At 41.9% G+C, this 13451-nt stretch overlaps 1 protein-coding gene across 1 annotated transcript in view; it reads right to left on the minus strand.

Annotated features, from left to right (window-relative positions):
* Positions 1-8736, minus strand: part of stk17a (serine/threonine kinase 17a) — a 31003-nt gene extending 22267 nt beyond the window's left edge. The window contains exon 1 of the mRNA XM_032551143.1: positions 8255-8736. Coding sequence (XP_032407034.1) covers positions 8255-8451 — 197 coding nt within the window. The 5' untranslated portion in view covers positions 8452-8736. The remainder of the gene's footprint in view (positions 1-8254) is intronic.
* Between the last annotated feature and the right edge of the window lie 4715 nt (positions 8737-13451).

A 13451-nucleotide genomic window follows, 5' to 3' on the forward strand; every position in this document is an offset into this window, starting at 1 on the left:
CGGCAGATGCTGCGCCAATCCGCCTGTCGATCTCCCGCTTCCTTCTTCCCCCATTCGTGAACAAGATCCCGAGATACTTGAACTCCTCCACTTGGGGCAGGACACCCTCCCTGACCCGGAGAAGGCACTCTACCCTTTTCCGGCTCAAGACCATGGCCTCGGATTTGGAGGCACTGATCCCCATCCCGGCCGCTTCACACTCGGCTGCGAACCGCTCCAGCGAGAGCTGCAGATCACGACCTGATGAAGCCAGAAGTACCACATCGTCTGCAAAAAGCAGAGATGAGATCCTAAGGCCACCAAATCGAATCCACTCAACACCTTGGCTGCGCCTAGAAATTCTGTCCATGAAAGTGATGAACAGAATCGGTGACAAAGGGCAGCCCTGGCGGAGTCCAACTCTCACCGGAAACGAGCCCGACTTACTGATTGAGAGGTTCCGGCTAGAAATAATCGGTCTCACCTCGACGTATGGCTCTGGTTCTGGAACCTGTCTCCTTGAGAGGGGCTGGACATAGGTGGAGTTGCCCACGGTGAGAGGCGTCGGGCAGGAGTGGGCATACTTGTTGTTCCCCATCTCGGCCCTTGTACGTTGGGGTTTACCCCGGTGAACGAGAGGGTAGCCTCCCTCCGCCTACAGGTGGGGGGACGGTTTCTGACTGTTGTTTGTGCTTACGGGCCGAACAACAGTTCAGGTTACCCACCCTTCTTGGAGTCCTTAGAGGGGGTACTGGAGCGTGCCCCTCCTGGGGACTCCCTTGTTCTGCTGGGGGACTTCAACGCTCACGTGGGCAATGACAGTGAGACCTGGAGGGGCGTGGTAGGGATCTGAACTTGAGTGCTGTTCTGTTGTTGGACTTCAGTACTCGTCACAGATTGACCATAACGAACACCTTGTTCAGACATAAGGGTGTCCATATGTGCACTTGGCACCAGGACACCCTAGGCCACAGTTTGATGATCGACTTTGCTGTTGTTTCATCAGATCTGCGACTGTATGTCTTGGAAACTTGGGTGAAGAGAGGTGCGGAGCTGTCCACTGACCACTACCTGGTGGTGAGTTGGCTCCGGTGTTGGGGGAGGATGCCGGTCAGACCTGACAGACCCAAACGTGTTGTGAGGGTCTGCTGGGAACGTCTGGCGGAATCCCCTGTGAGACGGAGCTTTAACTCCCATCTTCGGCAGAACTTTGAACACGTTCCGGGGTGGTGGGGGACATCGAGTCTGAGTGAACCATGTTCCGTGCCTCTATTGTCAAGGCAGCTTATCGGAGCTGTGGCTGCAAAGTTGTCGGTGCCTGTGGCGGCATCAACCCTCGAACCCGTTGGTGGAGACCTTCGGTGAGGGATGCCGTCAGGTTCAAGAAGGAGTCCTATCAGGCCTTTTTGGCCTGTGGGACTCCGGAAGCAGCTGATGGGTACCAGCGGGCAAAGCGGCATGCGGCTCAGGTGGTTGCTGAGACGAAAACTGGGGTGTGGGACGAGTTTGGAGAGGCCACGGAGAAAGACTTCCGCACGGCATCGATGGGATTCTGGTCCACCATCCGGTGTCTCAGGAGGGGGAAGCAGTACAGCACCAACACTGTTTATAGTGGGGATGGTGTGCTGCTGACCTCAACTCGGGACGTTGTGGATGGAATACTTCGAAGACCTCCTCAATCCCACCAACATGCCATCCATTGAGGAAACTGAGCCTGGGGACTCTGGGTTGGGCTCTCCAATCTCTGGAGACGAGGTTGCCGAGGTGGTTAAAAAGCTCCTCGGTGGCAGGGCCCCGGGGGTGGATGAGATTCGCCCGGAGTTCCTTAAAGCTCTGGATGTTGTAGGGTTGTGTTGGCTGACGCGACTCTGCAACATTGCATGGACATCGGGGGCTGTTCCCCTGGATTGGCAGACTGGGGTGGTGGTTCCCCTGTTCAAAAAGGGGGAACGGAGGGTGTGCTCCAATTACAGTGGGGGTCACACTTTAAAGGTCAAGGTCTATTCAGAGGTCCTGGAGAGGAGGGTCCATCGGATAGTCGAATCTGGTATTCAGGAAGAGCAGTATGGTTTTTGTCCTGGTTGTGGAACACTGGACCAGCTCTACACCCTCAGCACGGTCCTGGAGGGTGCATGGGAGTTCGCCCAACCGGTCTACATGTGTTTTGTGAACTTAGAGAAGGCGTTCGACCGTGTCCCTCAGGGAGCCCTGTGGGGGGTTCTCCAAGAGTATGGGGTACCGGGCCCTTTGATACAGGCTGTCAGGTCCCTGTATGACCGGTGTCAGAGTCTGGTCCGCATTGCTGGGAGTAAGTCAGGCTCATTTCTGGTGAGAGTTGGACTCCGCCAGGGCTGCCCTTTGTCACCGATTCTGTTCATTACTTTCATGGACAGAATTTCTAGGCGCAGCCAAGGTGTTGAGGGGATCGGTTTTGGTAGCCTTAGGATCGCATCTCTGCTCTTTGCGGATGATGTGTTCCTATTGGCTTCATCAGCTCGTGATCTGCAGCTCTCGCTGGAGCGGTTCGCAGCCGAGTGTGAAGCGGCCAGGATGAGGATGTGCCTCCAAATCCGAGGCCATGGTCTTGAGCCGGAAAAGGGTAGAGTATCTTCTTCAGGTCGGGGAGGAGGGGGTGTCCTGCCCCAAGTGGAGGAGTTCAAGTATCTCGGGATCTTCTTCACGAATGAGGGAAGAAGGGAGCGGGAGTTCGACAGGCAGATTGGCGTAGCGTTACCGTGAAGCGGGCGCTGTACCGGTCTGTTGTGGTGAAGAGAGAGCTGAGTCGGCCTTCTATCACCTGAAGAACATTTCCAGGATTAAAGGACTAATGTCTCAGCAAGATCTAGAGAAACTCATTCATGCGTTCATCTTCAGTCGTATTGATTATTGCAACAGCATCTTCACAGGTCGGTCCAACAAATCAATCAAACAGCTGCAGCTGATCCAGAATGCTGCTGCTCGCGTTCTCACTAAAACCAGGAAGATAGAGCACATAACACCAGTTTTAAAGTCCCTCCACTGGCTCCCTGTAGCTCAAAGAATAGACTTTAAAATACTGTTGTTAGTTTATAAATCACTGAATGGCTTAGCACCACAATACATTAAAGATCTGCTTTTATTGTATCGACCTTCCAGACCTCTCAGATCTTCCGGTTCTGGTCTGCTCTGCATCCCCAGAACCAGAACCAAACGAGGAGAAGCAGCTTTCAGCATCTATGCACCACAAATTTGGAACAAACTTCCAGAAAACTGTAAAACAGCTGAAACACTGACTTCTTTTAAATCTCAACTGAAAACCCACCTGTTTAGAATTGTATTTGAAATGTAATCAATTACAAATTTATTGATGTAACTTGACTTAATGATTCTATATTGCATTGTGATTCTGTGTTTGTAATGATGTAAAGCACTTTGAAATGTCTTGCTGCTGAAATGTGCTATACAAATAAAATTTGATTGATTGATTGATTGATTGAGTCAAAAAAGCAAAGCTCTTGATTTACCGGTCGATCTACGTTCCCACCCTCAAGTATGGTCATGAGCTTTGGGTCATTACCGAACGAACAAGATCGCGGATACAACGGCCGAAATGGGTTTTCTCTGTAGGGTGTCTGGGATTTCCCTTTAGAGATAGGGTGAGAAGCTCAGTCATCCGGGAGGGACTCAGAGTAGAGCAGCTGCTTGTTCATGTCGAGAGGAGCCAGTTGGGGTGGCTCGGGCATCTGGTCAGGATGCCTCTTGGACACCTCCCTGGTGAGGTGTTCTGGGCACGTCCCACCGGGAGAAGGCCCCGGGGAAGACCCAGGACACGCTGGAGGGACTATGTTTCTCGGCTGGCCTGGGAGGTTGGGATTCCCCCGGAGGAGCTGGAACAAGTGGCTGGGGAGAGGGAAGTCTGGGCCTCCCTTCTGAAGCTGCTACCCCGGTGAACCAACCCCGGATGAAGCGGAAGAAAATGGATGGATGGATGGAATATCGGTAAATCGGTAAATCTAACAGCAGTTTTGCTATTGGATATCAACATCAGTCCAATTTTTCATATTTGAGCATCTCTAACAATCACTTTTCTGTAGTTTAGAAAATGAACAATAATAGCTCACTTTCTAAGTTAACCTGAAGAAAAGTTATACAAAAATCTGAAATTATATTCAATTTGAAAATAAAGATGCAGGCCCACAAATACGCTTGTAAAAAATGTCAATACTCCAGCTTTTAGCTTATGTATTCATCTTCAGCCAATTTAACAGATGAACTCTCACCTTGCCCAGCCATTTATAGCTCTTGTGTCCATTTTAGCAACAGGATTTGACACTTTCATTCGTCACACACAGAAACACATCTACCAGCGATGTGCCAGCGCCATGTGTTCCGCCACCATTTTGTTGAAACCGGGATGATATGAAATTTATTTTGCGGTTCATCCATAAAGCTAACATTAAGCATTAACTACAGTGCAGCTGCCCGCAGTGTCCATTCACCTGAGTGTTCCTATAATCAATGTGTTTCTTCCGTCTCAAACATAAAACTAACAAATAGGCCTGTCGCGATAAACGATAAATCGATTAATCGTACGATAAATTAAAACTATCGACGTCATTTCAATTATCGGCATTATCGTCTCTTCCGGCCTTTTTCTCTTTCTGTTGATGACACCGAATGAAAAAAGGCTCAACTCCGGTGCTCTCCACTGCCTCCTCCCTTCCTCATTTCCTTAGTGTAAAGCCCAGCGCGCACTACACGATCTTAGAGCTGTCGGCCGATTGTTGGCCCATTTTTAAAACCTGACAGACCACACATTAGCCGACAGAAATCCTAGGTATAACGGTTCGATCGGGTTCGTTCCTGCCGTGTGGTGTCCAACAATGGGCACAAAATAATGGCTGCAAGTCCAGTGAACTAATTTTAAAACCAGACATTAATCAATGCTTTACTACAATCTACCTGCAATGCATGTGGCTAGTGTCAGCGTAAAGTCCTGACTGAATGAAAATCATTATAACCTATTTACGTCACGTTAACGTAGAACAGCTGAAAAGTTACCAGGTTTATCAACTGCGGTAGCAATTTCGCTCCAACTCCTCCTCTTGTCATTTCTATATTCTTTGCATGTTGAATAAACATTAATGTTGTTTCCACATCGGCTGGACTTCGGGTTGCGCCGTGTCAGCTGTTTGGGATTCCCCGACGTAATTTCCCCTCAGAAAACACTGAGGAGAATCCTCGCTTTCTGATTGGCTACCTGTCACATTCAACAGGCGGCGTTAAGCTCCCAGTGGGGAAAACCCCTGATTTAGATCGGAGCGGCGACGATCTACCGTAACACACCACACAATCTTAGAAAGACCAAAGGTCTAAGATTGTCATAAGGGAAAAAATAGGAGCAAAAAATCATGTAGTGTGAACTATTGCATCAGGTAGTCGGATATGCCCATCTTCTCTATTTAAATCTAATTATTACTGAAGGGCAACATAATATACAGACTTCATAATCTGCACTCTTTTGGTTGAATGCAGTATTTATATCCACTTTGGCTTTATGTTGTTTAGTTTTTATCAAGTACATTTTTTGTTAATGGAGACTGAGAATCCATTTTGTTTTTGGTTGTTTTGTTTATTTTGTTTATCAGCTCCAGTGTTAAATATTCTTTTGAAAATAAAGTGTATCTATCTTTGGCAGGAAATCACATGCATTATTACGTCATTTCCATTAAATCAGTGTAAAAAGGTCTTCAGACAATATTATCTCTTATCGCAATAATTTTTTGAGACAATTAATCGCTCAGCAAAATTTGCTATCGTGACAGGCCTACTAACAAATGACAACAATGAAGACAGGAGCCTTTCTGAATGAAAAGCAAATATGGAATTAGTGGCATATCAGCTCATTTCTAAAGTCCTTGGAGAAGAAGTTGGATGTTAGAGCAGGATGGATTCAGCAATGAACAGCATAGTTTGCAGTTTAACAACCACCACACTGTGCCACACAGCCATTGGCAAAGCAGCATCAGCACATTTCCAAAACCTGCAGCTTCATTCACAGACTACACCCTGAAAAAAACCTTTCACATGCGTAAACAGAGAGTGTGTGTGCCTGTTTGGTGTGAGTGTGCAAACAGAAAGCCAGTTAGCGGTCATGACGCTGGCCCAAGCAGTTTGATGGATCGTATGATCTGTGATTTGTAATGCCATCTGTGAACATGGCATTACAGGAGAATGGAACAAAAATAGAATTACTCATTTGCTGGTGTCCAAAAATTAAGAAATGCACTAAAATATAAATTCTCAAAGTCTCTCCTTTGTGTAGCTAATTAAAATCTTATTTTTTTTTAAGAATAAGCAATGAAAAGAAATATTAAAGTTATCACTCTGCTCTACAGTCATTTTAAAACACACCCTCAGTGTGTGTGGAGTTTCTCACATTCTAGACAATTTCTGCTTTGTTTTACACATGTAGTCTGTTTCTTTACATCTTACAACACAATGTTTCTGTTAAGCACAGAGGCCTGACAAGATACTGCAGAGAACTGAAGAGATAGAGATTAAGTTTCATCAATTGGAGGTGAATATCAAGGTCACAGGTTTTGGAAATGAACCAACCTTACTGATCAATTAAAATGACAAACAGAACGCAACCAGCCACCTCAGCAAGCAGTCGCCTGAAACTCACCCCCCCCCCACCCCCCTTTTTGACCTCAGTTATTACAGCTAGAAGCTAGTGACCAAGCCCAATAGTGATGGACTCTGATCTGAACCTTCAGAGCCACATAGAGACAGTTACAAAGTTGGTCTTCTATCACCTGAAGAACATTTCCAATCAAATTTTGCTAATTGTGATTGATCTGCTGAAACACTGAGTTTCTTAAATCCAGACTAAAAAGCCACATGTTTGTAGTTGCTTTTGAAACATAATGGATTAAGAACTTAACGATGCCACTTGACTACATGTAATGTTTCAACTGTTGATTCTATGTTGAATGACTTTGTGTTTTTATTACGTAAAGCACTCTGAAATGCCCTGTTGCTGAAATGTGCTATACAAATAAAATTTTCACTGATTGATTTGTAAAAGCAATTTAAAAAAGGGTAAAATATTTGAAGGGAGAGTACTGTAAATGAAATCATTCTTGAAAATGTTGCCATAATACTAACAATGATGTCTCAGCTGATCTGCCTTCTCCAGTGCTGCACTGCAGACTGTAACCTTTCATGTTGATCTGTATAAGCTAATGTCAGTCACAATGTCAGGTCATGCGATGCAAATGACATACACAACACACACTACTTGTTGCCTTCATCTGGGTGTTTATACCTCATAGCTTATGAGGTTTTTTCAGTCAATGTGCTTTATGAAGTGCTTTCTCTGCTTTATACTAACAAGGCTTCATAGCATATACGAGAAGGTTGAGGAAACCTTCAGTTGGCACATGTCGTAGTAGGGTCCACCATTATAGGCGCTTTTTTTCAAATCACAGAGGAAAAATTTAAGATTTAGTCAAACATTTGACTATCTTGCTTGAACATGGGAAAATCACAATTCATCTGATTTGCTTTCTTCCATTTATGGATTAATAATTGTTCAAGTTAGGTTGTTAGGTTGTTCAACTTCTTTCCTTCAGTCAATTTCTTACAATTTAAAAACTGACTCCTGTTTATGACTATGTGTCTTTTTTTGTTCCTAATTTTTTGTCCTCAAGGCTTTTGAGGTCTGGATGTTTTGATATTTCTATTTGGTTTACCATGGCACTTCCCTTTTCTAATAAATCTTTTCAAAGGAGCCACAATCTTTACCATTGTTTAAGAAAGGGAGGAAACAAATACAGTAAGATGAAATTAAGAATGAATGAAGGAATTAAGAAAAGAACAGAGATAAATGGATGAACACAAACACAATGGGATAAAAGATTAAGTTTTGTAAAACAGAGATTGCCCAGAATCTTATTTTTCTTTTTTACATGTATCCAGATCCAAAAATGTAGCAACTCCCTTTTTTTATATTTTTTATTTTTACAACAAAATACTATTGGAAAGTCCATGGTACTCCGCAGATTTGAGATTGATTGTATAGAATCAAAAAATGAAATATTTCCAGGTAAAAACCAATAGAAGGAGAACTAGAGATCTCTAAAACCTCTTAGAATAGAATAGAATATTCAAGCTCATGTTTAAGGTCTATCCTGTATCCGATCCAATATTTCAAGCTCAAAACAGACTTATTTCTGTTTCCAATAACAAGTGACAACTAAAGAGCGAATACTTCCAGATAACTGGTACTTACCTGCCCAGTTCTCTGCCGGGGGTGACGGTGTAGTGCACACTGAAAGGTTCCTTCCTAATGGAGGTTTGGATTTCCGAAAGCAAGCCGCTGACGGGGTGAGCGTGGCTCGGTCCTCTTGCGACAGGAACCGGACTTGGGTTCGTCTGGAAGTGGGCTTTGCTTCTCATGTCCCCGGCGCGAGGGCATTCGGGAATCATGGCGCGCTTCGAGAGTCCAACTTTTGCAGAACAAGTAAACTATCTCGTTTACTGAGCGGCTGCTGGAAAAGGAAACTTTCGTAAATGTGTCACTGTCCGACAGGCTGGACGGTAGGAAGCTTCGCACTGCGTAGAAACCTGTCACACACCGGCTCTGAGCGCCTCATTGGGGTGAGGTTCTGCCAAACCCCCTTCATCCTGCTCCACTATGCGACCCTGCTCTGGCTCTGCTCACAGGCACTCCGTGGAGCAAAGGTGCTCTTCTACTGTTACCATGGCAACTCCTGGTGACAGACAGGTGTCCTGGCCAATTAGCGGCAGGAGCAATGGTGATCGATTTTTTTTGTCTCAAAACATATATTTATATGACCGTATATTTAATAAATTAGTATTGATTTTAAAAAGGTATCTTCTTCAGATAATATACTAACTTAAATACATTAATTACAAACTGGTACTTGTTTTCAAGTCACTGATGCGTTTCAGGGCTGCACAGTGGCCAAAGTACCGTTGCCTTGCAGCTAGAAAGTCCTGGGTTTGAGTCTCTGTGTTGCCCTGCGATGGATGACCTGTCTAGGCTATACTCTGCCTCTTGCCCCCAAATCAACCTTTCTTTATGTTTTTTGTGTGAATTGTGACGTTTTCGTGCAATTCCTTTTAGTTTGGCATTATATTTGGCCTAAAACCATCTCACTTCTAACGATTCTTAGTTGAATTTTCCCACAAGTCTGAACCGAAAGTGATCTGCACCATCTTAGTAGGCAAGTGCAGCACAAAGTGTAGATGAATTATGCCTTTGACAAAGAAAGGATATTGACACTCAACCAATGTGCAAGAGAAATATCAACAAAATTGCTGCTGTTGGGATCAACCAGTATGAAACAGATTATGGAAGCATGTCAGACGATGTAGACAACCTGCCTCCGATATTCTATTATGACAAAGTTCACTACTTTGTGAACATAAAGAGTGCACACTATGGCGGAAGTTCATGACCTGAAATCCACTGACACATACAATCAATGTTTCAACAGATTTTTTATTAAGAACATACAAACTCTTTGTGTGAATAAGAAGGTTCTGGTGACTGGCAGTGTAAGTACATGCAGTAACATACACATAGGCTACATGTCCGTCTTGGCTTGAAGATAAAAGCTACATTAGCTAAGCTAATTTAGCTAGTTTGGCAGTAAATACTACTGTAAATATCACTGATATTTATTGAAGTATTACACAGAGGTGGGTAGAGTACTCAAAAGTTGTGACTGAATAATAGTTATAATATACTAGGTAAGAGCAAGTAATAAGCTTGTAGTTTATTTATTGTTGTCATAGCAACTCCATAGCAACTGCATACCAAGATGGCTGTCACCTACAAAGTTCCTGGAAGTGTGATGTCACATGAGAACTATGTATAACCAGCTTACAAGTAAAGTAGTTACATAGTGGCTTAAGGACAACAAGTCCTTGGCAGGCCATTAAAGACTAACTCGTTATATTAAGAGTCGTTGAGCAATGCAAATTATAATCCACTTGGTGTCATTGTAACACCAACCACATCTTGGTCTGTTGGTTGCTATGTTCTTTTTTTCATTCTTTTTATGTGAATAGAGAAAAATGTAAACTTAAATAACATTAAAAAAATAACAATATTAGATTATTACTTATGTTCAGTATTAAGTTGTCTACATGTTGACTTTCACAGCTTCACCTGTCTGAAGGGCTGATTATGTTCACATGAATCTAATAATTTCTGTTTAAAACTACATCTAAACAAGTTTTTTATACAGAAAACTTTCTAGGCTGGTCAACCTCTTCACTTCTGATCTCTCTGCACAATAATGTAAAAACAACTAAAATTTTAACCCATAAACACTACAAAGATTGTAAAACAGCTTTTGGCAAATATGGCTTTGATTCTCCAGCAGAACTTCAAAGAAAATCTAGTGAAATTTCCTCGTAAGGATTCTCCCCTCCCCAAAGATTAACATCTTTATATTATATTCCTACTCGACTGTGCATGTAGAATAAATCCCCAGAGCAGCAGCACAGTAACAAAGTGATAATTTTATTAAGGTTCATAAACAGTTGTATGGCATGGTGGATATTAGTACAGCCTGAGTATTTAGCAACCCGTCATCACTTATTTCAGAACTGCACCTTTCAAAATTCTGCACAGATATATAACAGATAAAACAAGTATAACAAAAGTAAAAACAAAAGCTTCTGCATGCTTCAGTGTCACCTCACACAACATTTCCATCCATTAAATCATATTTTCTTTACAACTATTTTTATTGAATTCTGACTTTAAAAAGTAAAATTAAAAATAAATTAATAAATGAATGTTGCTACAATTATCCATTCCCATACCTTTCTGTTGAAACCTCAACTGTTTTCTAGTTTATTCATTTGACATTTACAGGTCAGTGATAGTGGCACATTATATGAATGAATAAATGTTTATGCATTAATCTAAATTAGAACATAATGTATCAAGAGAGTATTTCTTATGGTTGCCAAAGAGCATCCATCAATCTTCCTCCAAAGCATAGAATATTCCAGCTGGATATGCAATAGTGAAAACTATGACAAGATGAGACATGTGTGACATAGGAGATACAACAACTGAGGGTGCCTGCAGTGAAAGCAGTGGACAAAGGCAGTGGGTATCTGTGAGGTGACACAAAAACAACAACCCCCCCCCCCAACCAATTCAGCCATCATCATCATCATCATCATCATCATCATCATCATCATCATCATCATCATCATCATCATCAAGTTTCAGTTAATTATATATACCAGTAAGTAGAAAAGTTTGTAAGATATAAAGGTTGAGCAATGCAACGGGATCACAACTTTTTTTTCTTGTGGAGATGCAATAAATATGATTAAGGCTTCAACAGAAGAAAGAGTGTGCGATTTGTAAATTAGTTTCCTCCAATTTCAATAAGTACTTGAGCTCACTAACAAATGGCTTAGCAAAATATTTTAATCTCTTAATTTTACCGTCCAGTGGTTCTAATTTTAAAATGTCATCACATTTTCTGTTGCAAAAGTAACAAAATAAAAGCAAAACAAAAGTGTAAAAAGCCCAATGGCAGCTGCTCCCAGGGGAATACGACACTTGATAAATTTTTTCACAGATTATTCAGAATTTACACAAATCTTGCTCTATGTGTCTACACTAATACACAGTGACAACAGTGTGGTTTAGGTCAGGTAAAATGATTGTCATCATGCTAAGTACAGAGGGAATTGTTGGTTCAGTCTCTGGCAATTGGAAGAGGTTTTTAAATGTCTTAAGAAAACAAAATTGGGCCATCGTGTGGTGCAGTGGTTAGAGTGGAGGTCACAGACGTACACTGCCGTCCCAAGTGTGACTCCTTTCCTTGGTTTCCTTGCTGCATGTCTCTCCCCCCTTCCTGTCAGATCACTATTGAATAAAGGCCAGTAGTGCCAAAAACATTCTTAAAAAGAAAACAGAATTAATTAATTGTAAGCTGTGATGGAAAGCAGCCTTTCCCTCTAGCACAGCATTTTAGGAAACACAACCTACCAACTCTAGCAGATTGTCCGGGACAACTGAGTTGCAGCGACTTGAAATTTTGACCGGATACAAAGTTAGCTAAGGTCTGTGTTCTATTTATATACTAATAGGAGTTATACACATCTTCATATGAACATTAACTCTAACTATTCACAAGGAAGGATAGTTTACATTTGTCTGGATAAAAAGAAGGTCAGCAACAAGATGGGCACCCAGTTGGAACGGTTAAGTTTAGATGTAATTTTGTTCACAGTGACCAAATACTGATGGGCTTGTTCAGGTTTAGATTTTAAAGGAACTTGCAGGTCTCATAATGAGATCACAGCATTCACACTGCTCACTTTGTAACATTTCTGGAACTATTTCAATTCATGTTTGTCACACTGGACCAGGTTCTAGTTAACAACCAAAGACCTGGTTATCTTTATTTTACCATGACAGATTTTGCTGATGATAGAGTAAACCCATCTCATTGTGTCTTTGAGGCCTCCTCTTTGTCTAATGTTATGGGAGATCTTGTAGTTTATTAATCCAAGCCAAAGCGATAATCTATGGATTCCTACATGAGTTGTTGTTCCACATTAGAGCCGTTTGTCTTAAACTACTCATTCTCATCGCCATGAGTCTCAAACTCACCCAGGACTCAAACTTTTGTCACAGAACTTATTCAGTTCCTGACCTACCTCGGTCTTGTTCATTGTTATGTAACATCTAGAAATGTACTGTGATAGGGAGGAATTAGATTAGATGAGATTAGATTAGGACATGTGTCAAACTTTTTTGTCCCTAAAGACTGTAGCGTTTCACATAAATAGAACCTTAAAGGTAACTAACTCTTGTGTGCTTTAAAAATTATTTTTTATCAAATCTGTTTTAATCTCTGTACTGCCAAATTACATCAATGTGAAAACATTTTTAATATGAATACATTTTAAGAATTACTGAGTTATTTATTAATTTTTTAACAGTTTGTTAATTGGTAGTTGTTGTTTTTTTTCATTTAGCCTTTTTATCATGAATGTCCTCATGATCTTGATAAGACCCAAAATGGAAATAACTCCTGAATTAGGATAATGGAATTGGTCAACTTTCACTTATTCAGCTGTGATCCACAGGTCTAACTCTGAAAATATAATATACTGCCCAAAAAAATCATTTGTTAGTTCTGAATGTGAGGCACAAATAGGGAACATCTTGTAATTTCTGTTTGCCGCGAGATTTTAAATTTCTTCCTTTTTCAGAGAACTTTCTCATTTATTGCCACTTTACCTTTCCTCTGCAGAGAAATAGCCTGCACTTTCCAGAGAGTATTAAAATTTACTTTCTTTGAAAGAATAAGTACTAACAAGGGTATTCTGATTGTCTCTCATGTGATGAGATATCAATACTGCCAGTTTTTCTTTTTATTTCAGGCCCTTAGAAACTTTCTTGCTGTTTTCAGTGACTG

Source organism: Xiphophorus hellerii, chromosome 21 (assembly GCF_003331165.1).
Source record: "Xiphophorus hellerii strain 12219 chromosome 21, Xiphophorus_hellerii-4.1, whole genome shotgun sequence".
NCBI lineage: Eukaryota > Metazoa > Chordata > Actinopteri > Cyprinodontiformes > Poeciliidae > Xiphophorus > Xiphophorus hellerii.